Raw genomic sequence first — 20609 nt, forward strand, 5'->3', positions numbered from 1 at the left:
AGACAAGAGCTGAAGTGGAATATCTTTGACTTCAGTCAGTTTATAATATGTTCAGAGCAATTAAAAAAATAGATAAACTTTTAAAATAGGTAAAGCAATAAAGTCTGAGCAAGAGCTAAAGGTGGCTGCAGTTGCCTATGCTGCATTTTTATTTTGACACACTTCTAGTGCCTTATACCACTCATCCGGTCCAACTTCACCTCACTCCATTACTAGCTTTGATTTATCTCAGCTTTTCGTGATCAGTCATCATGGAGACGCTGTATTTAGGCCAACCATTCATGCTCTTTTGTTGCCAGTTCATACTCAGACTCTCACCTGGTCAAATGAACGTTACTGCTGCTGTGCCTGTATCCCTGTCCTGCCTGTCCTGCCTTCCTGTTTGTCGGCTACATGCTCTTCATGTTGCCTCATGTGGACATTATCCTCTTCACATTATATCTGGCTAGTTTGTTTTTTTTTTGGTTGGACTCCAGTTTCTCATGTCTTGTATTGACTTTTAGATTTTGTTGTTGCCTAGTTTACCTTATTTTGCTGTGTATTGATTTATTAGTTCACTTGCGGTTTCTCCGGTGGTTTCCTGTGAATAGATTTTGTTAGGTTTTGTCTTGGTATCAGCCCCGATTGTTAATTTGCTGATTCTGCGTTTTGTTTGGCTTTCTGAGCCAGATTCAGTTCACTTTTTTTTTTTTCATTTTTCTTGTTCATGTTTAACTCATTAGGGATTTTTTAAGAGTACTTTTGTTTTAACTCAAGCCATATAATTACTTATTTTGCTGAGATAATTATTTATTTTACTTGTCACTGAATTATTCAAGCTGTCTGTCATTTTTCCACAAAGTCGTTCTGATCAGTACTACAGGAGGTGAGCTCATCTCTATGTGGAATTCAATAAAAAGTGATTTCAGAATGTGTCATGTGTGTTGCATTGTTTCCACTGAGTATATTTCCAGAGAGAATGATCTCATCACTCTCTGTGACCTTATTACACCCTACCACATACACATGCATACACACACGGGATACAGGAGCAGTGATACTGATGCTTGATGTTAGATCACTTGTGCCGCTGTTAGTGGCTTGACTCACTGTGTGAGTCAAACACGGTGAGATCACACAGTCTGTCTCATCCTCTCACATTTTCACATTTTCAGTCCTATATACAGTAAAGTGCTGGCTTTATTTGCTAACACAAATCATGCACTATTAAAACAGTATGGCTAGAGTATAACCCCAGATATTATAGATGTGGTGTTCAAGCTGTTGTAAAGAAATATGAAGAATCCAGAGAGGTTAAGGACAAAAACAGGAGTGGAAGAACAAGAACGCTGTCAAAATCTGATCAGAGGCTTCTCAGAGTTTCTTCCCTGAAAGACCCAAGGAAATCCAGCAAGGACCTGGCTCAACATCTGGCAGCTTCATCTGGATGCCGAGCTGATCCTTCCACAGTCCGAAGAAGCTTGATCAGGTGTGGCCTTTGTGGAAGGACGGCAGCCAAGAAACCACTTTTTCAGAAGCGGGCAGGGAGAAAAGGCTGAAATATGAAAAAGCTCAAAAAATTAGAGTGAAGATCAGTGGAAAAGAGTGTTATGGAGTGATGAATCAAAATCTGAAACATTCAGGTCCAGTCGTTGACAATATGTGAGACGAAGAGTTGGAGAGAGATGGAAGAATGAGTGCCTGTAGCCCTGTAGGTGAAACATGGTGGAGGGTTTGTCATGGTTTCAAGACAGTCCCCCCAAAAGAATTCCAGCTGCACTGAATGCAAAAGGTGGTCACATTAAATACCAACATTGGACTGTAGATGCCAGTTTGTTCTGAATATTTAGTGATTTTTAATGTTGGGTACATATTTCCTGTATTTTCTGGTTATATCTTAATAAAGAGACAGAAAATAAATGTAAATTATCATTACAGCCTTGCTAAAACAGCAAACCTAATGGTGGATTAAGACTTTTGCACAGTGCACAGATAAAAGTCGAAAGTGAAATATACCCAGAATTTATTGCATTGAAATTAACTTAAAAAAAAAACAAAGAAAAATAAAATAAAAGACAATTTGGCCAGGCCAATGTGATGCATATTTCACCAATGCTTCCATATACAGTAACCACGTGATCACATAGTGTTTACATCTAATATATGACCACATGATTACTTTCCCAAACATATGTATATGTACATAATATACCTTGGTAGTCATTGTGTGTGTATTTGTTGTCTTTTGTCTGTACACAGTTCTGGTCTCTTGGAACATTATTATCATGACTTAGTCTGGCGCCAGTCTGTCTATTTGGTCCACACTCGTAATCACACACACACACATAGATAATGTGATGGGAGTATAATATTGCACTTTGGGAAATGCTGCATCACACAATTATAGACAGCCAGGCTCTTCTCTCTTGTTTCTCAAACACACACACATTTTCACAAGCCCACTCCTTTGCTCCCACTAGCTTAGACACCACCACCAGGGGCTTTACGCTGACATCATCATTTTTGTTAGGTGTGTGTGTTTGATTTTTTAATGGTTGCTTCTGTGTAATTTCTCCATATCCCCATTATTCCAGACAAATGTGCACCTGCCCTGTTGCCCCAAAGGGGACCAGTGGCGCCACAGTGGCGAGGGCATAGTGATCATCTGCTTTCTGCTAATTGCCCTGCTGGCCCACGAGACTCAAGGGGAGCTAGGTACTAGCAGACCCAACATGCTCAATCTAGTCAAGACCCCTCTGGGATATAAGTAGGGCACATTTTACTTTTTCTTTTTTAGTGCAATTGAAGATTGCTCTGGAAAAGCTTACTGCATATCCATTGCAGCATTTTTGTAAGAGTGTCCATGAAACAGATTCTCTGACAGATGATTCTAAATTGCCAGCTTTGCTGGCTCTCATTTTATAAAACAATTTGGTTTTAAATCAAATTATTAAGTTAAAGATATAATGTAGCCTTTAATTATCAGATACATTTGTAACTGTTTTAATCCACTGATACTCAAGCTGCATTATTATAGCTGTAGCCTGGGAAGGATGTCTCCTCTCACAAAACAAAACTGTGCACCATATTGTTTGAGTTCATTTAATGCAGACTTTTACTTCCCAGCACATCATGGCTCCCTCTAAAGTGTGGCCCTCTCTTGGTCCATCCAGGCACTGTCACACTGCTCAATAATGACATTGTATTAATATTATATAGAAAAGAAATTTGAAAACAACATAAAGATTTAATTTCAGGTTTACTGTGCATGCAAAGTTTCTGAACCACATTGTGCAGTTGTGGTTAAAACACCCCGAGGAGTAATCAGATTTCCTCAGGAAATAATCAGGCAGAAGTCCTGAGATGAGAAAAAGTTGCAGTGGGACTTAAATACAACAAAATTCAAATTAAGAAAGAAAGTATAAAATGAAATAATGTATAATATTTGTATATTTCCTTCATTCCCAAAACCACAGGGAGCACAAGCTAGTACAGCTAATGCAGATATCCCCCTTTTATCTCTGAGTGCCACCTCAAGAGTGATAGAAGCATCCCATGTCAATGTGTGAGTGCTGCACAGTTTATCTCACACATTTCATATTTAGAGTGGAACAAAATAGGAGTTTGACGTACTGGAGAGGTACTGGCTAGCGTACTCAGTCTATTTACATGGTAACAATTTAGTTTATTCTCTTTTCCTGGGTAGTTAGTGCAACAGTAGTGTGGTTTGATCTCTAGATCACCAATAGGAAAACTGAGTCAGAGTCCTATTCTTTTGACAAAGATTTATGTTTCTTAAAAAGACAGAAAATTAAAAAAAAAGTAACATTGCAGGGATGAGGCTAAAGGGTTTTTTAAACTACACAGTAAATCAGACATAGAAGTGGAATAAGAAATTGGAAGAAGGTGACTTGAAAAAGTAATGAATTCATGTAAGAGATCACAGATAAACACACACCCAGAGGGACACACAGGTGCACACACACACACACACACACACACACACACAACTACTCACTCTGTATTAAACATATCAGCAGAACAAAGTAGGTTTATCCTGTAAACACCAAACATGTTTTATTTAGATGAGACTCCCAGGATTTATGACACTTCACATTTTATGCTGCCTGCGTAATCTGAGCTCAGGTATAGCACTGTACTGTAGGTGTGATCTGACCAGCTTGATTTGCCCAACCCACCTTGAGCATCACTGCCATTCCTGCATCAAATTAACTAATACAATTTCCCCTCTAATACGTGAATATCAGAGTGAACAATGAAGACTGGAGATGTAACAACTGTGCAATGGCTCTAGCAGGAAGCAGTGTAAAAGGGCATCTGATGGAAGTGCACCTCCTGGGTGTTTGGATGCAGCCATCAGGGGAGAGTACCTTACTCTGTCATGTTTCAGCCTCATCAGTGGGGCTGTTCCTGACCCGAGAAGGCTGCTAACGGCCTGTGGTCTCCACAGGTGTGCAACTCTCAGCTCTCTTGTTACAGGAAAGTCAATAATTCACAAGTGTTATTGCTTCCTGCAAAACCTTACTGCTGCCAGCCAGAAGACTGTACTAGCAGCATCAATCGTGGTTATTTCACATCATCAGCCCTGGTCGTAATGTGTATCTTCTCAACTTTATGCTTACGCACGCACTTCTGCAGGAACTTATGATTAACCTCTGTAAACGGTTAAAATGAATTGTTGCACTAAGTGTCTCCTCAGCTCTGCCACACTTGAGAGGATGATGTCTGCCTGTATTGTATTGTTGTGTAAGTCGAGGACACATTTTCAGGAAGCTGAAGTCTAATAAAATATACCGTACGTCCACATACAGTACACAGCAGGCCAGCCAAATTACAAAGCAGCACAGGTTGCCTGGTAACACTGTCTCCAGAAAGCTTTGTTGCAACTTGATTTGCATCCCAAAAAAGAAATGGCAGATACTTCAAGAATATATATATGCTGTCATGTTTACAGACACACATGCACGTGTATGCAGTTCCTCGCACATGAATATCCACAGCCAGTCGACTGACAGTCCTCAGTTGAGTTGCAGGCTGTTTTCTGCTCGACTTAGTATGCAAAACAAGAACATGGGGAGATGTTTTAAAAACAATGAGCCCGTCTAACATCTGGCATAATTTTTAGAGTGCCAAGAAATATTGCCTCTTCAATTATTGGCATAGTAACACTGAGGTAGTAAAGAAATATGTCATTCAATGTGAAATGTTTGCCAAACGGACTATTTGCCTTAAATGAGCTGGTGGGGATCTGTGGAGCCTGACAGCTGTACGCGCATATTGGAAAACATATAACCTTCCTAACAGTTGACAGGTTGAACATTTGACAAGCTGAAAGAGACAACATTGTGGCAGAAAATAAGAGGGAGTGGATGAGTGTGTGTGCATCCAGGCCTTGTGAGTCCTGTATGTTTTTTTGCCTTTGTCTGGGAAAGTGCTCAGAGCAGCAGTGATTGACATGTCCTTTACGCTTGATTGATTTGGAAATATAGACAAGATGTCGCCTGTATGAAAGCTACCAATTTATAAGCCTTCATCACAGAACTTCAAAGATGCTAGTGCCATCAGAATCAGAGCAGGAGATTGTAGCTACCAGTGTTTCTGAAGTAGAAAAGCCCAGGCAAGCAAAGTGACACCTCGCTAAAGGCTGCCTGCTAGCTCCACCAAACCTGCTTCCTTGTCATTCTCCCCTTGTCTTTTTTGTCTCTTACTCTCTCTGATTTTTTCTTTTTCTATTTATCAACCGCTCTCTGTCTTTGTCTGCCATTTCAGTCTCTCTGTTTCTCTTTGCTCTGCTCATTTCTCTTTATTCTGTAAGGCTGTGATGAAACACTCCAGAAGTTAACTTGTCCCATAGCTCATTGTCAGAGGAATGACCTTGATGTAGCTCACATGCGGTTTGTTGTGTCGTTTCAGTGTGTGGCTCTTTGCATATTTTGTGTGTGTGTTTCTCTGTAATCACTGAATTGTAAAACCACGTGTGAGTGCTTTATCAAACAGGGGAAGCTTCTCCATTTTTTCCCTCATCCCACACAGTGATAATTCTGTTTGGGAACGATGGCACTGTATAACGTCAGGAGATGGGCGGGAGAGAGGCACACGGAGGTACCGTTTAGATAAAACAAATTGACAGGTGCTGAGCAGGAGCAGCCAGCGCTTAGATAAAAACCAAGGGACCATGCACATTAGATTTTGTGGCATTTTTTCATTTGCATGCGTGACTGTTGTAGCTAAAGCAGGTAGAGCCCCCTCCTGAGCTTCAGGGCTTCTAGCCATAAGAAGTCACAGAGCTTTTTTTTCTCTGGCCTATAACTATAATGCTGTGATGGGACAAGCAGCAGTAATTAAAATCAATAGCCAAGACTTTTCTACTCTCTGGCAAGGTCACGCACTGCCCAGAAGAGAGGAAGAGAAGGAGAAACAGGATAGAGCCAAACAGGGAAATATGTAAAGAGGTGAGGTGTCATCTTATTTTAATTAACCTGCACCTTGGAGACCTGGCACCACAGTAATGCACCATTTTCTGTGTTGGGAGGAGGGGGTTGTGTGAGTGTACATGCGTCTGTGAACATATCTATATCGAGCTGCATTTTGTCCTTGTTGTTCAGTTATATTCGCAGTATGCTCTACATCAAATTCAGGTCAGCTTAGAAAGAATATCCATACTCGATAGGAGGAAAAAAGTGTAAATGAATTTTTTCTTGTTCTTTATTCTCCACCTTTTTTGTCTAGGCTGTAAGACAAGGCTGGTAAGCTAGCTCCAGTGTGCAGACAAGGTGTGGTATAGCTAGCCACTGGCAGCATTAGTATTCTGCTGAGATAGGCACATGCAAATACATTCTTCTTTCTCCTTCTCTGAAGGAATAATCAGCCCTGCCTTTCTCTCCCTTCTCCCCCTCTGTCTTAGAGAGTTGGGGGATTTAGCTATTTGTTTTACCAGGGACCTTCAGGGACATCTTAAAATGTTTGAAAATGCATGCAAGTGTGTTCACTATACATTTCTATGCAAGTCTATCCACCAAACCTGATGTATTTGGTGTCTGAGCAAACACATAAAACTCTCATGTATCTCCTTCTTGTCCTCCCTCTTTAGGGGTGAGTCCAAGAGAGAAATTCATTTCACTCTGCCAGAGTTAGCACAAACTGCTCTGTGCTGTTTGTTGATTATCAGGTCCTGTTCTTATCACAGCCCCCGATAGCATCTTCATCTGATCGGTTGCCAGAGATGGCAGCTTGCTAGCCGGCGCCGCCATCACACAGCTGCTATATGCTGTTAGCTGCTACACTTTCCCGTATATCTCCATATCAGGCCCAAATCTGCCATCACCCTGCTCTCTCATCTTCTCCTTATCTCCTTATTCCACCATCCTCCCTGCTCACAACAAGCCAAACCCACAAATCACTCATGGTCCGCACCCTCTTCTTCCTTTTATCCTTCTCTCTCAGAACATTTACCTGAGCTTCTATGGCAGTGCCATTTTTCCCCATGCTTGGTCTTCACATAAACTGTCAAGGTAGACTCAGTGAGTGACAGGACAAGACAAGCAAGATTTAGAGAAAGACCAGATATAGGAGAGGTGGAGAAGGAGCAAGACAGAGAAGAGGCAGACAAAAACACTGCATGCATATAACACCCTTCTCACCTTGTCTCAGTGGTTGGAAAGAGATGAAGACAAATACAGACAGAGGAAGAGTGTGAATATAAAACACACTGGGTAAGCAGAGAAGTTGTGTGGACTGCAGCAGTGCTGTGCTGGACCCCATCGATCATCCATGAGGGGTGTGGATCTGTCAGCTTTGCGTAGCCCTGGGCCCAGCATGCAACGTGCAATTCAGCAAAGGACACAACAAAGAGAACAGAGAAGAGACAGCACTAAACATGCAACAAATCACAAACACAATACAACACACAACATAAGGAGAAATACTGTGTGACATACTGATACTCAGATTAGATCCCCTCTCCAGTTAATCTCTCTAAACCGTTCACACACTTGCAGAACATTTTGAGAGATAATGAAGTACACATGAACGCCATGTGCCAATCCCATAAAGAACTTCAGTTTTAAAGGGAAACAAAAAAGTCGTAAAATCCTTAACAACCTTGAGGATGCACATTCTGAAAGGAATGATATTTAAAATCTCAAGTAATTAAGTCATTTAGTCTCTAAACTGATCAAATTAGCTGACAACGTGTTACTCTTTGTAATTTAATTTTATTCTTTTGCCATTCATGTTTACTTTCATTTTAGTTATAGTTTGTTGTTAGTGCTTCCTTAAAGGAGCTATGGCAACTGTGGTGTGTATATGACAAAAGATGAATCACAGTGTGATAATAATCAGTAAATGCTGTTTTTGTGTTAAATCAGCTCCACATACAAATTTTTGTTTAAATATAAACTAAACAAAAAAGCATACATTTTTCTTTTTGTTTGCTGTAACATCCACCCCTTATAAGTAAGCCTTTCCAAGCAGATGATTACCAGGTGCTATCCCCCCTTTTCCTTCAGCCGTTGCGCTCCTCAACACATCTGGTAGAAAACAAGCTGACAACTTGATGCAACTTTAGTGTGTCTTTGTGTTTTCTGCAATTTTTATTTCTCTTGGAAAACTGCTGTTCAGTGTTCCTCATATCTTCACCCGATGTGGTCATAACTCCTCTAGATATCATGCCTTTAATTCAAAAGACTTGTCCTGCAAATAACCTCCATAATTTTTCTGTAATTGCTGTTACAGGCAAAGGCTTCCAGCCAAAAACGTCTACTACTACCGTTGCCCTGACCACCGGCGCAACTATGTCATGTCCTTTGCCTTCTGCTTCGACTGGGAGGACGACGTATACCAGTTTGCCTACTGCTACCCCTACACCTACTCCAGACTGCAGCACTACCTGGCCAGCCTGGAGCGTAGAAACCTGCCCTACCTACAGAGAGAGCAACTCGGACTCAGTGTGGTGAGTGAGGAAGAATGTTTCGAGCAGGTGGAGAAGAAATTGTGTTTGGGCTGGTAGTGGTTATAGCTGGAGCAGAGAAATTGAATGGTGGTGAAGATTAGGGGTAGAAAGGTTGTGAGGTAGTATGTGTGTGTGTGTGTGTGTGTTCGTTCAGAATAAGGAGACCCAGATTGGTAACTTAGGTGTGCCTGCTGGTCATAACTTCAGCCTCTCATGTTATTATTAGGATTATTGTACTCTGAGATGACGGACTATAAGCCTCTGGCTGGCTGTGTGTGTGTGTGTGTGTGTGTGTGTGTGTTTGTATGTGTAAATGGCTCTGTGTAATCAGCAGAGCTCTCACCTCAGCAGTAGCAGCCAGTGTATCATACATGCTGCCTCCAGTCTTGTCTGCTCTTATCAAATAATTGTAGGAGAAAAACTCATTAGAAATGCTTGAGAGATTACGACGTCCAACATTTGTCAGAGAAAGCTTGCTGAAGGGGGGCACCGTGAAACCACAGGTATTTGTAAAGAGCACCTGACCATAAAATACAGAAGAGAAATGTTGAAACCGTGGTATAAGAGTGTGCCTTTATAAATACAAAAGCCAGTCACTTATAGTAATAATACAAATAAAATTGGGTCTTTCAGATTGGTGTTGAGGTCATATTTTCATATTTCAAAACCAGGTTTAACGCTAATTTAATATTGACAAGAAAGATAGAAACATGATTCACATATTATGCATTTTTTAAGTTATATGCCACAAGATCTTTGTTATGGTTGAATTGGTAGTAGCTGTTGTTATTGCTTCTAGCAGTAAATGTGTTTTACTACATGAGCCCAAAACTTTGTTGGAAATAACACACGAATCAACCACTTGCTCCAAATATGCTTTGCATAGCTACTCTGTCAGAAAACAACAGGTTTATCTGAGAAGACGTATCACATTATGTTGTTCTTACATGATAAAAGTCAATATGGCATAGTAAAAGGAGCATAACGAGAGCTTTTCATGTAGCAACTCTCTGTGGCTTTTCTTTCTTGTTTCATTATTCTTGCAAAAGCTGAAACTGATATCTGACATAAATGGACAAAAATGGCTGTGTTGTTTTGTAGGCACTAAGTGCTAACCTCTAAGATGAATTCATTGCACTTCGCCTGTCTACTTTGTGATAAAATCCATTCAGTGGTTCACCTGTTGAAATCTTTTATTGTGAAGCAGCAGCAGTAGAAAAGGTTCAGTTTGTATTATCATTAACTTAATACAGCTTATCTGTATCAAATAGATCCGATTACATACACTAACATGCTTTAGAGTCATGAATGTGTTTATAGGCTATTAATCTAACCATAAATACAGTTTATAAATGGGGGGTCATTATTAAAATAAATATAATTTAGTGTTGATTTGGACTGCTATTATGAAATATTTTACTTAATTACACTGTGTTTTAATATTCAGTTTTGTATTTACCACTTTGGTGTGATTTGGCTGCTGTAGCACTGCAATTTGCCATTAGAGATTAATAAAATAGTCCATCTATCTGTCTTAAATGTAAAGGATTCTAACATTTGTGTTTGGGGCATGGCCCCCAGTGTTATAGGCAGAGCAGTATGTTCACCTGCTATTAGTGCCACCAGCTTCGTTCTTAATTCTTACAACTATACAACCTGCCACTCGACAGCTAAATTAATAAAAATCTGCATCACAGCATAGTGAATGAAAAAAACAGACCTAATGTTTGAATACCAGCATGTTAAGTTTTAGCATGTCCTAAAGCGTTGCTAGCTAGTGTTCCCCTCTCTATCTGTACTAGTATTGTGCGTTGTGTATAATACTAAGCTATAATGGCCAAAGCTGCCTGTGCAGCCCACTGTTTTCGCTTTATTTTTAAGCCACATCATCTCTGAGTGAGACAGAGGGGAACAGAGAGAGGATGGAGTCAGTGGGTTTGGCTCACAGAGTCAGTATTAGTATTCATAGTCATAGAGAGGTTTTATGGCCGTATTTTTCTTTTTATGTTCTCTGGGCCTGGGTGGCAGACAGCCCAGCCCCACTCTCTCATATCGCTTTTTCTCCCTCTCTTACAGCCACCCTCTCCCCTTTTCTCTATCTCATGCACATATGCAACGACACACACACAGACACACACACACACACACAGGTCAGAGGGGAAGGGATGAGAAGGGATGAGGAGAGCTTTTTGGCTGCATCAAAGTTTAAAGACAGATTGCTGCCATTTCCACGGCAGAATCTTTGCAGGGACACCACAACAGCTTTAACCTTCTAATGGGTACAGTTATCTCATAAGGATGGAAATAAGAGCCAGGGCCATTTGCATTGCCTTTCTTTTATCTTGCTGACTAATTTGTTTTCTGTAATGTATTCCTCTGAACAAAATCTCTGCTATCCAGCCTGCATGGGTAGACTCAGATACTGTTATAAAGGTTGTCTCTTTTAATTTTTACCCCCACCTCTCTTCATCATAATGACCGAGGTAGTGCTTACTGATTTATAAGGCAGGTGTTTTTATTGTCTTTCTTGAAGCAAGATTAACTAAAGCAGAGTGAATTGAATTTAATGTGTAAATTGAACCAGACTGAATTCACTTCAGATGAGCAGCACTGGAAGAAGTCTGTTTGATTGAGAGAGGCAGACAGAGACAGGGAGAGAGATGTAACTGTTCTGGGATGAATGAAAAGGGCAAGCCAGGAGGATTTGAATATAATTTTCAGATCAGCCTCAGCTCTCAAATTCTTCACTTTTACTTCATTTTCCCCTGCCAGTGGAGTCGATAAGAATGGAATTCACCTGTTCAGAAAACTGCATTACATTTCACAGTGAATTGTAGCTAAACAACAGTAAACTCTTTGTAAACCAGAAAATTCTGGTGTGATTTTGAGTTGCAAATGATTAAGGTCATTCAATTTTTTCATCTAAGGAATACTAACAAATTTGTTTGATTCTAAGCTTCAGAGAAACAGAATCCGTTGTGCATACTTTCACTTAATAACATTTTGATGCCAGCTACTGTATGGGCTGGCATAAATCATACTATAAACTCACAGACTCCAAACTGTACAAAATGTGACCGCAAGAAACAAGAAAAGAACATTTATTTATTTGTTTCCAGTGTTTACTTTGGTTACTTATTATAGAACTTTAAAAATGTACTCATTACCTTTTAAGCATTTCATAGCCTGGGATCACACTATATCTCTGAACTACTTACTGAATCAACCTGCACACAGTTCAGGTTTTTATGCAAGAACCTGTTGATGCGCATGCTCAGGTGTAAAGGTCATTACACACCACAGGCGAAATTTGTGTGTGATTATCTCGAATGTCAGTTATAATTATCTGACCAGTATTCTGCCAGTGACCCCTTACGCATCAATGACAGAATATCACTGAGCAAAAAAACCTTTTTTTTTCACTTCTAGGTCAAGTTTTTCAACTTTTCGCTGACAGTGCATGACCAATCACAGCACAGCTTGCTGGAACATTGCAACATTGCCATAACCACATGGTGGATGCACCAGCTAAACTTACAGTAAAGCAAAGTTCAGCCAGGTGCTATTCCAGCTCAGTGCCATGGCTCAGTATGTGGTGAGTTTAAATCACCTCTGAAATATTTTCTATTTCATATTCTTTATTTGCATCGCTCTTGGTGTGAAAAGACCCTAAGGCTAAATGGGACCAAGCCTTTTGCTTTTGGGACACCTACACTCTAGAACAGCTACTGTATGCCTGACAAACTCAGTATTCATTCTAAATTAATTTCAGGTAATAAACTTATTTGGAGGGAAAGATTTATAGTGCACCACTTTCATATCTGTCTATTAAATATCACACTACATCCAGCAGCCAATAAGCTTAGCTTAGCACGGTGACAAGGAAACAGGGAAACCTGTTGGCACTCTCCAAAGGTAACACAATTAGTCCTGCAGCATCTCTAAGTCTCACTCATTAACATTAACTTTTTGAATCTGTGTAAAACCAAAGTGTGATACCAGCTATTTTTTAAAATTGTTTTTTAAAAAGCTAGGCTTTTTTCATTAAATTATATAATCAAGCTTATGTGTTTTCATGTTCACGTGTGGGTTGGTACAGTATTTAATATAAATAGCATTATCTTTGTTTGTGTTGGTAGTGATTTCCCACCATGACTCACAAAACTCACACATTTTTAAAACACATATATGTACACACACGTGTATGCGTATACAGACACTCACACATACAAAAATAAGTACCAGAAGAGCATCTGTTATTCCCCAGAGGGGAGGGTTTTGGATCCGAGCTTTCTCTGCTCTGCTGGGTTCAAGACCCTGCGTTTGTTCCTCTGGTCCCCGTCTGTCTGAACGTTTTCTTTTGTAGACCATCCTGACAGTATCTGAATAAAACTGTCGCTCTTTTCCCCCCTGAGGCATCTGTGTCCACAGAGGCACAGAGGAAGAGATAAAACACATTTGACCTGCTGCAGTTCTAACAAGCCTTTTTGAAAATATGCTTATTGATTCCTTCTTTAAAACTATTTCCTCATTTCTGTGCTGTATTCAAGTGTCCCTGGGCCATCTGAAATTGAAAGCACCTTATTTGCCCACGTTGCACGTTGACAAAGCATTTTTCTTTTCTTTTTTCTGTTTTTCAGCAGTAGGCAGTGTCTGTTTGGGAGTTGCGGAGGCAGCAGTTTGAGTTTTTTCTTTTGCTGGCCCCAGTGGGGAGGGCAGGGCTATGACACTATTAGTCACCTGTGACACAGCACAGCCTCTGCCTGTAGACCAGATGGAAAGAAAGTGTAAATGAGAGATCTCAGGTCGCTGACCAGCCTTGAGGTTGTCTGAGACCTAGCCTGCATACAACTTCAGAGGCCCGGGTCCTTGCTGACTATTATACTGCCATTCTGTCCGCATACCCGCATCAAGTAAAACTACTGATCTCAGAATCAAGATGTCACATTCACTCAGTTTATTTCTTTTAAAATCTCACAAATCAAAGCAAGATTATAATAGATTACTAGTACTGCACTGAGGACATGCAGCGGTCACTGTCAGCTCCAGTGACTTAACATTACTTAGACTGTTGTGATTGAATTTTAGACCTAATCCTGTCTGCTATCAGTGTTCAGGTACCATGTCTGGGTGTCTGCTCAGTGGGAGTGGAGTCTGGAAGAACAGGGGGGGGTTTCTTCGTGTCTGAAGCAAGGGGAGGGGACTGGAGTGAAGTGGGCACTGCAGCTATATCTGCCTGGCTGCCTCTCTCCCCCCTTATCTCTGTGTTTGTACACTGTGTGCCAAGATCCAATCAATAGCCACTCCAGCCGTGGAGAGAGGAGAAGGTCAGCAACCACACTGGAGGATCTGGGCAAAGCAAAGTGATGATGACACAGAAAATGCTGGAAACACACCACAGACCAGCCTAAGCATAACAGGATGAGATGAGTGAACAGACTTCTTGTGTTAATGAGAGATTGTATGATTTCTGCCTCCCAAGGACTCCAACACGGTAAAATGCTCCAATTAAAATGTGTATTATAGTACATTAGAAAAGTACAATGTTTTGAGCCCAAATTGTCTCTTTAACATGCACAGAGTTATGTATACCTGACGAAAAGCCAATTTGGACTTGAAACTAGTACCTAATAAAAAATAATAATAAAACATAAAATTTAAAGTGAGTGTTCAGTGTTGCAAGTCTTTAGAGAGACAGAGTTTATAGTATTACAGTACAGCACCTGAACAAGAAAGATGAGTTTGTGTTTTAGAGCCGTGCTGAAATCTAACCTAACAGAAAAATAATATAAATAAACAGCAATTGAGCTGACTAACATATTAGGAACAGCACAATTCTGTCTTTTAAGTGACTGTCACCATTCATATTTTCTTGGCAAGGATTCTGCACAACACATTGTCATCAAGCAATGTAACAACATCCATTGTGACAAAGTGCCAGATTTAATTGCAGTAGCTAATTAATGCCAACTTTCTCTGAGAGCTGAGTTCTTGACACTGGAGCTATTTTGTGAATGGCTCTGTGATTGCTTTGTAATGAGGAGAGCCCTCCATCTACTGACTGCCTCCTTTAAAGGCCAACACCTGAAAAGCCAATCAGCACTCTATCGTGTGAATGAGGTGATACTACAAAGCAAAACCACATGATAGATGTGTACATCCACTTTGTGTTTCGGTAATGAAAGTACAGGCTGCATGGTGTGGAAAAGGGTAAGACACAAACAAGTTCAACCTTAGAGTATGCATGGAAGCAAACAATAATATATAAAAGTGTCAGTATTTTACAGTACTGTACCACATACATTTGAGACACATAGAGCCAGACAGATAATTAGACAGCCATATATTTCCTGAGTCATGTTGCGTTGTTAGCATATATACACAAGATAAACATGAGCACTTCACCAGTCAAGCAAGCTGGCAGCACTCAAGTAAGTAAACTGCTTTTCCCCAACTGAGAGGTAAACAGCTTGAGATAACAGAGGGGTTTTTTTTCTAGTATTAGTGGTGGGCTGTTCAGGAATGCATTAGCTGTGGCCTAAACATCAAACAGGAAGAAAAAATATTTTAAAAAGGAAAGTGCATGAGAAAAAGACGAAGCATAGAGCTATATTGGTGAGTGGAAATTTAATTTTCCATCTATATTTTTTACTACCTAAACTAAGTTTTAATGAAGTGTGTTTTTCTGGTTGTTAACTTTTTTGCATTACCTCTGCCATTGTTTCCCAGTTTTTGCATAAATTGTTGTGTTGGCCTTGGGAAGTTTCTCATTTTCCTTGGCAGCAGCAAACAGGTATCTGGATGAAAGCGATAGACTCTGTCATCTAATGATATGTTAATCACTGCCTACAGCACTTCAGCATCAGAACTCTGAGGAAATTCCCCCAAGATGGAAAGGTCATCATTGCATCACTGCAGGTTTCATAGCAACATTTCTTGTTTTTATGCTGCTTTCTGTTTTGCTTCATTAGTGAGTGACCCTTATTTTATCAGACGCATCTGTAGTTATCCATAGGAATCTGAGCAAACGGTTGAGCCGTGACTGTCCTTTGGCCAAGACAGCTGACTAAGACGGCTGGTCCAGAGGGAGCAGAAGATAAGCAGCTTTATGATCTATGTCCTTAAGTTACAGCGCTGTATGGCCTCTTGTCTCCAACCAATGGTTCCCCCAGGATACTAGATGTTTTATTACAAACCCATCCCTGTGTCTCTCCTGTCTCTGTGGCGATCAAAAGCGCAGTAATGAGGAAGAGGTGGTGAGGATTAGGAGGAGGTGGAGGACTGCATTAGGCATGGTTGTTAATGCGTAGCCTACTGTGAAGGAAGGGAGTGCAGATCGGGTGTCTGTGCTGGTGGTGCGTTTAACTTTACAGTTTTACACTGTGCAGGTCAAACTGGGAGATAAATAGAATAAAGTATCACAGGTGAAGCTCTCTGAATTTGATGTTGTGATATTCATGTTGATCCTTATTATAATGTTGGCACAAAAGTGCACAGATTTCAGGTCACTCAGACAGAGATAATATTTATCTTTGAAATTGGAACTTACTCACACCTTAATGGCTGTTAACTGCTTAGTCATGCTTATGAGTTTCTACAGGGTACATCTGGTCAAGGATAACTAGAGAGAAGAGTTGATGACTGTCAGCAGACAGGGTGTTTAATATTATTATTATGATGTGTATAACTGTAGCCTTAGCCATAATATGTTCTTATGTTTAATATCACAACATGTTACTAGAGGTCGTGAGAATGTTTTTAGTTACACACCACTTAATCAACAGACACACACATTCACACGTTGATTTGCTTCATGTTTTGACTACTGCTATGACCAGCTGCATAGTTGGTAACAGAGACGTCTCGGTTGATGTTTCTGTGTAGTATGGGGCTAGCCCAACCGAAGGGATATAATGTATAGGCCTGGTTTGGTTCGGGGTCTTTCATCTTACATCTGCCTGCAAGCAGTTTGGAGGTGCAAGATACTTGAGCGTGTAATGTTAATTTTTACCTGTGTTCATGGAATAAATCAGCACGTTTGTAGTTACTTGGACTGTCTCGTCTCTCAGAGTCAGTATGGTAAAACGTATCGGGTACAACAGTGCTGTGGCTCTCCCCTGTCTCTCTCCTTTGCTCATCTCTCATGTCTTTCAGTGATTGAAAATTTAGCTAATGAAAAGTTCTCTGAAAATGGTTGATGCCTGTGGGTTTACGGGATGTCTGCAGTGTTGTGAACTGCGGTTCTGTGGTTCATGGGTAGTTGGCGACCCGCTTTATGAAATTAAAGAGGAAAAAGAATGTAATCTCAAACAGTGCCTATGCAGCAATCACCAGAGACATCTCTCTCTCTCTCTTTCTGTCTTTCTTTGTCTTTTCGTGTCTCTCACCTCCTGGGATTTAGAGGCAAATCTATTCCCATCCCTGCAGCTGTGTTACAGCTGTCTGTCTATCTGTTCTCCTCCTACCAGTGGATATTTACTCTAGATGACTCTCAGGATGAAGCACTGACTAGGGAGCACTCACTTTGTCTCATTTGGGTGTCAGGTCTCAGTTCCCTGGGAGGACACAAAGAGGGAACAAAACAGATAGCATTCAGGGCTTTTAATAAATCAGAATACACCTTTCTGACAGTGTAACTGCTTTCCATTGCCTGGCACAAATTTACCAGCAAGCAGGAAAAAGACAGTAAAGAGGGGAGAAAGAAAAAGACAGAGAGGGGAGAGTAATGCAGAATGTGCTGTACAGTAGATCATTTGTTCGGTGGAAAAGAATGAAAATTAATGAAAAGAGAGTTGCTCGGCCTCCATAGGCAGCCAAGCTTGAAATTCACTTTGTGGAAACTTAATTTGTTGTAAATGGGCAAAAACATTTCTGTGCAGCGCGCAAAAGGGCTGCGCCGTGTGTCTGTCTGCTGCGTCTGTCTGTCGGTGCATTTGTGGCAGATGAGGACGCTATGCTCTGAATAGCTCAGCTGAGAGGAGAGAAACACAGGAGCCTGTTAATAACTCCAGTAACAGCATTCTCTTTCTACATGACTGCTCTCCAACACTCCCCTCTAGCACATCTGAATACAACTCCAGGATGTGGGGAGCTTGTCAAAAGTTACTTGCAAGGGAAAAAGTATGCCATGCGAGTAAAAATTGGGAACTTATTCTTCAAAGAACAAATTTTATAGTAGGTTGTAATCGCCAATTGATTAATGTGCAGACATGTTGAAACTGTTGAAAAGAATATACACTGCAGCAACATGGTGAGAGTAATGATACAGAACTTATCCACAACAGAAAGTAAGGTGCAAGAATCGGCTTCTAGGTCTGCTGTTGTCTACCTTTCACGTACACATAACTCCACATTGCACCTGTGTTTTTCGTCGCAAGGGAGAGAGTGCGGCTGCATTACGATTGCCTGTGTCAGTGCGCCACTTGTTAGATGACGGCAAGAGTGGGGAAATCTGTTTAAACAGAGTGCAGGTGGCATATGAGGCAGCAGGTATCACACTGCAGCAGGTGGCAGAGATGCTGTGGAAAACTTTAATTTCATCTTTTCACTGTTGGCAGAGACAGAGCATTCGCTTTTCTATTTGGGACCAGCAAATGCATGACATGTGAAATATGTTTTCATTAGTCAGCATTGTTTATGATTTTGCTGGTACATGTGGTATTTTCATGCTGTGCGGAGCCACTGATTCATTTCGGCATAAGCAACATGCGCCATCTTAAAATGGAATGGAAACCGTGCCCAGGTGGCTCAAACTAGCACTGTGCAAATCGAGTTTTCGAGTCCACCGAGATGTAAATGGAGGTGTGGCGGGGTGGGGGTCCCGAGCACAGCTACCCGTTGGAAACCAACGTATTCACCATATGTAACATACACTCATTTGCCAGTTTATTAGGTACAGTACTGCAGTCTAATCCACCAAGTGCCAACAGAACAGCTTCTGTGCTCCTTGGCACTGATTCTACAAGTCTCTGAACTCTACTGGAGGGATGAACGCCATTCTAGCAAAAGATATTCCCTCATTTGGTGTTTTGATGACAGTGGCAGAGATGTCATCTAACACGTCAGTCCAAAATCTCCCAGAGCTGTCCAACTAAGTTGAGATCTGATGACTGTGAAGGCTGCAGCATTTGATTTTCATATTCATCAAACCATTCAGTGATGCCTTGTGCCCTGTGGATAGGGACATTGCCATCCTGGAAGAGGCCACTCATTTATTCAGGGCGTTCCTTTTGATTGTCACACATCTTTAGTTTGTTCTGCTGTAGTTTACAGAGAGTTGTTTTTGTTATTTAGCCTATTGATGTAAATGGAGTGGACAAAATAATAGAAGCATTTGTCAGAATAATGCCAAACAGTTCAACTGCATCACAGACTGCCAATTAAGTGTATTCTGGCTATAAAACTATATTTTTATGTTGTTTTTCTTAACACTTATTTGGAATTTCTTCTATTATGGCTTGTTAAACATGGAATCATATATAAAATATTTAAGCACAACTTCCATAAAACCTAAAGTTTAAATTAGGTAACTTTCACGTTTTAACTTGCAAGTGTTTGCCTTTGTATTGTAATATACAACATAGTCTGTGCACACAGTAATGTGTGGCTACAAGCTAATTTGTGTGTTGCATGTACAGCATATGGGTCACTACTTCTGTAGGGTTACTTTACTTTTGAATCCTAGATAGAGAGGAGCAGTTCAACCCAGCATGTTTATTGATGAACTGGAGCCGAAAGCCAAGCATGAGAGACAGGACATGGTAAAATGGTATGATTGCAGACTTGTTGCAGTTGTATCCTTGACCACAGTTGTATACCTCACCACTCAACAATTGTGTGCGATAGGAGTTCCCTGTGAAACAGGTCAGACATCGCATGCGATGAAATCCTTGACCCGAACCTGTACCCTAGCTCTCAGCCTCCATCTCGTTGGTATAGCCCCCTCAAGTGGATGAGAGGGTATGAATGCTTTATGCTCTTAGATGCCAAGTGTATAGCAGGTATAGTATGGTACTGTATATTGGCTACATGGCTTGTTTGCAGTATTTAGCTACAAGATGTTTAATTATACTCTAGGCAGAAAATGGCAGGGAATATCAATAAACTGTATATTTGTAAGATCAAATCAAATCTTTCATGTGGTATTTCCATCCCTCTTCAGGCCTTTTATGCTCTCTCTAGTCTATTGGCCTCTCACCCATCCTTGAGCAAGGGATCTGACTTTTCACCCTCCCCCAGGTTCAGGCCCTCTGACTCAGGCCAGAGGCTGAGCACGCCTAGGGCGCCTGGAGCCCCCCGATAACAAACAGCTCTAGTCAAGCCACTGGCCTTCCTACGCCTACACAGGCATTTACCCACCACAAACAAAACACCTTGCTCTTATTCCAGACAGCACCCCTGCCACCCCCTGCCCCTCTTCTTTCACTGTCCCATTCCCCAGTTGCACAAAATACATTTTCTTTTCTCTTTTATTCTGTCTGTTTTTAAACCCAAAGTAAGCAGGAAAAAAAATGAAGGAAGTGATGGGTCCCATTTTTCCTCCACTTCTCTGTCCTCTCTCCCCTCTCGATTTCTTGATCTGCCACTGCTGCCCAACTGTGTGTGTGTGTGTGTGTGTGTGTGTGTGTGTGTGTGTGTGTGTGTGTGTGTGTGTGTGTGT

The 20609-nt window shown here is 40.9% G+C and overlaps 1 protein-coding gene across 1 annotated transcript in view; it reads left to right on the forward strand.

Moving 5' to 3' along the window:
- The window catches only part of agbl4 (AGBL carboxypeptidase 4), a 297544-nt gene that overhangs the window by 161945 nt on the left and 114990 nt on the right, over nucleotides 1–20609 (forward strand). Inside the window, exon 5 of the mRNA XM_020613018.1 lies at nucleotides 8734–8950. Within this exon, the coding sequence (XP_020468674.1) occupies nucleotides 8734–8950 (217 nt within the window). The remainder of the gene's footprint in view (nucleotides 1–8733; nucleotides 8951–20609) is intronic.

This window comes from Monopterus albus, unplaced genomic scaffold (assembly GCF_001952655.1).
Source record: "Monopterus albus unplaced genomic scaffold, M_albus_1.0 scaffold129.1, whole genome shotgun sequence".
NCBI lineage: Eukaryota > Metazoa > Chordata > Actinopteri > Synbranchiformes > Synbranchidae > Monopterus > Monopterus albus.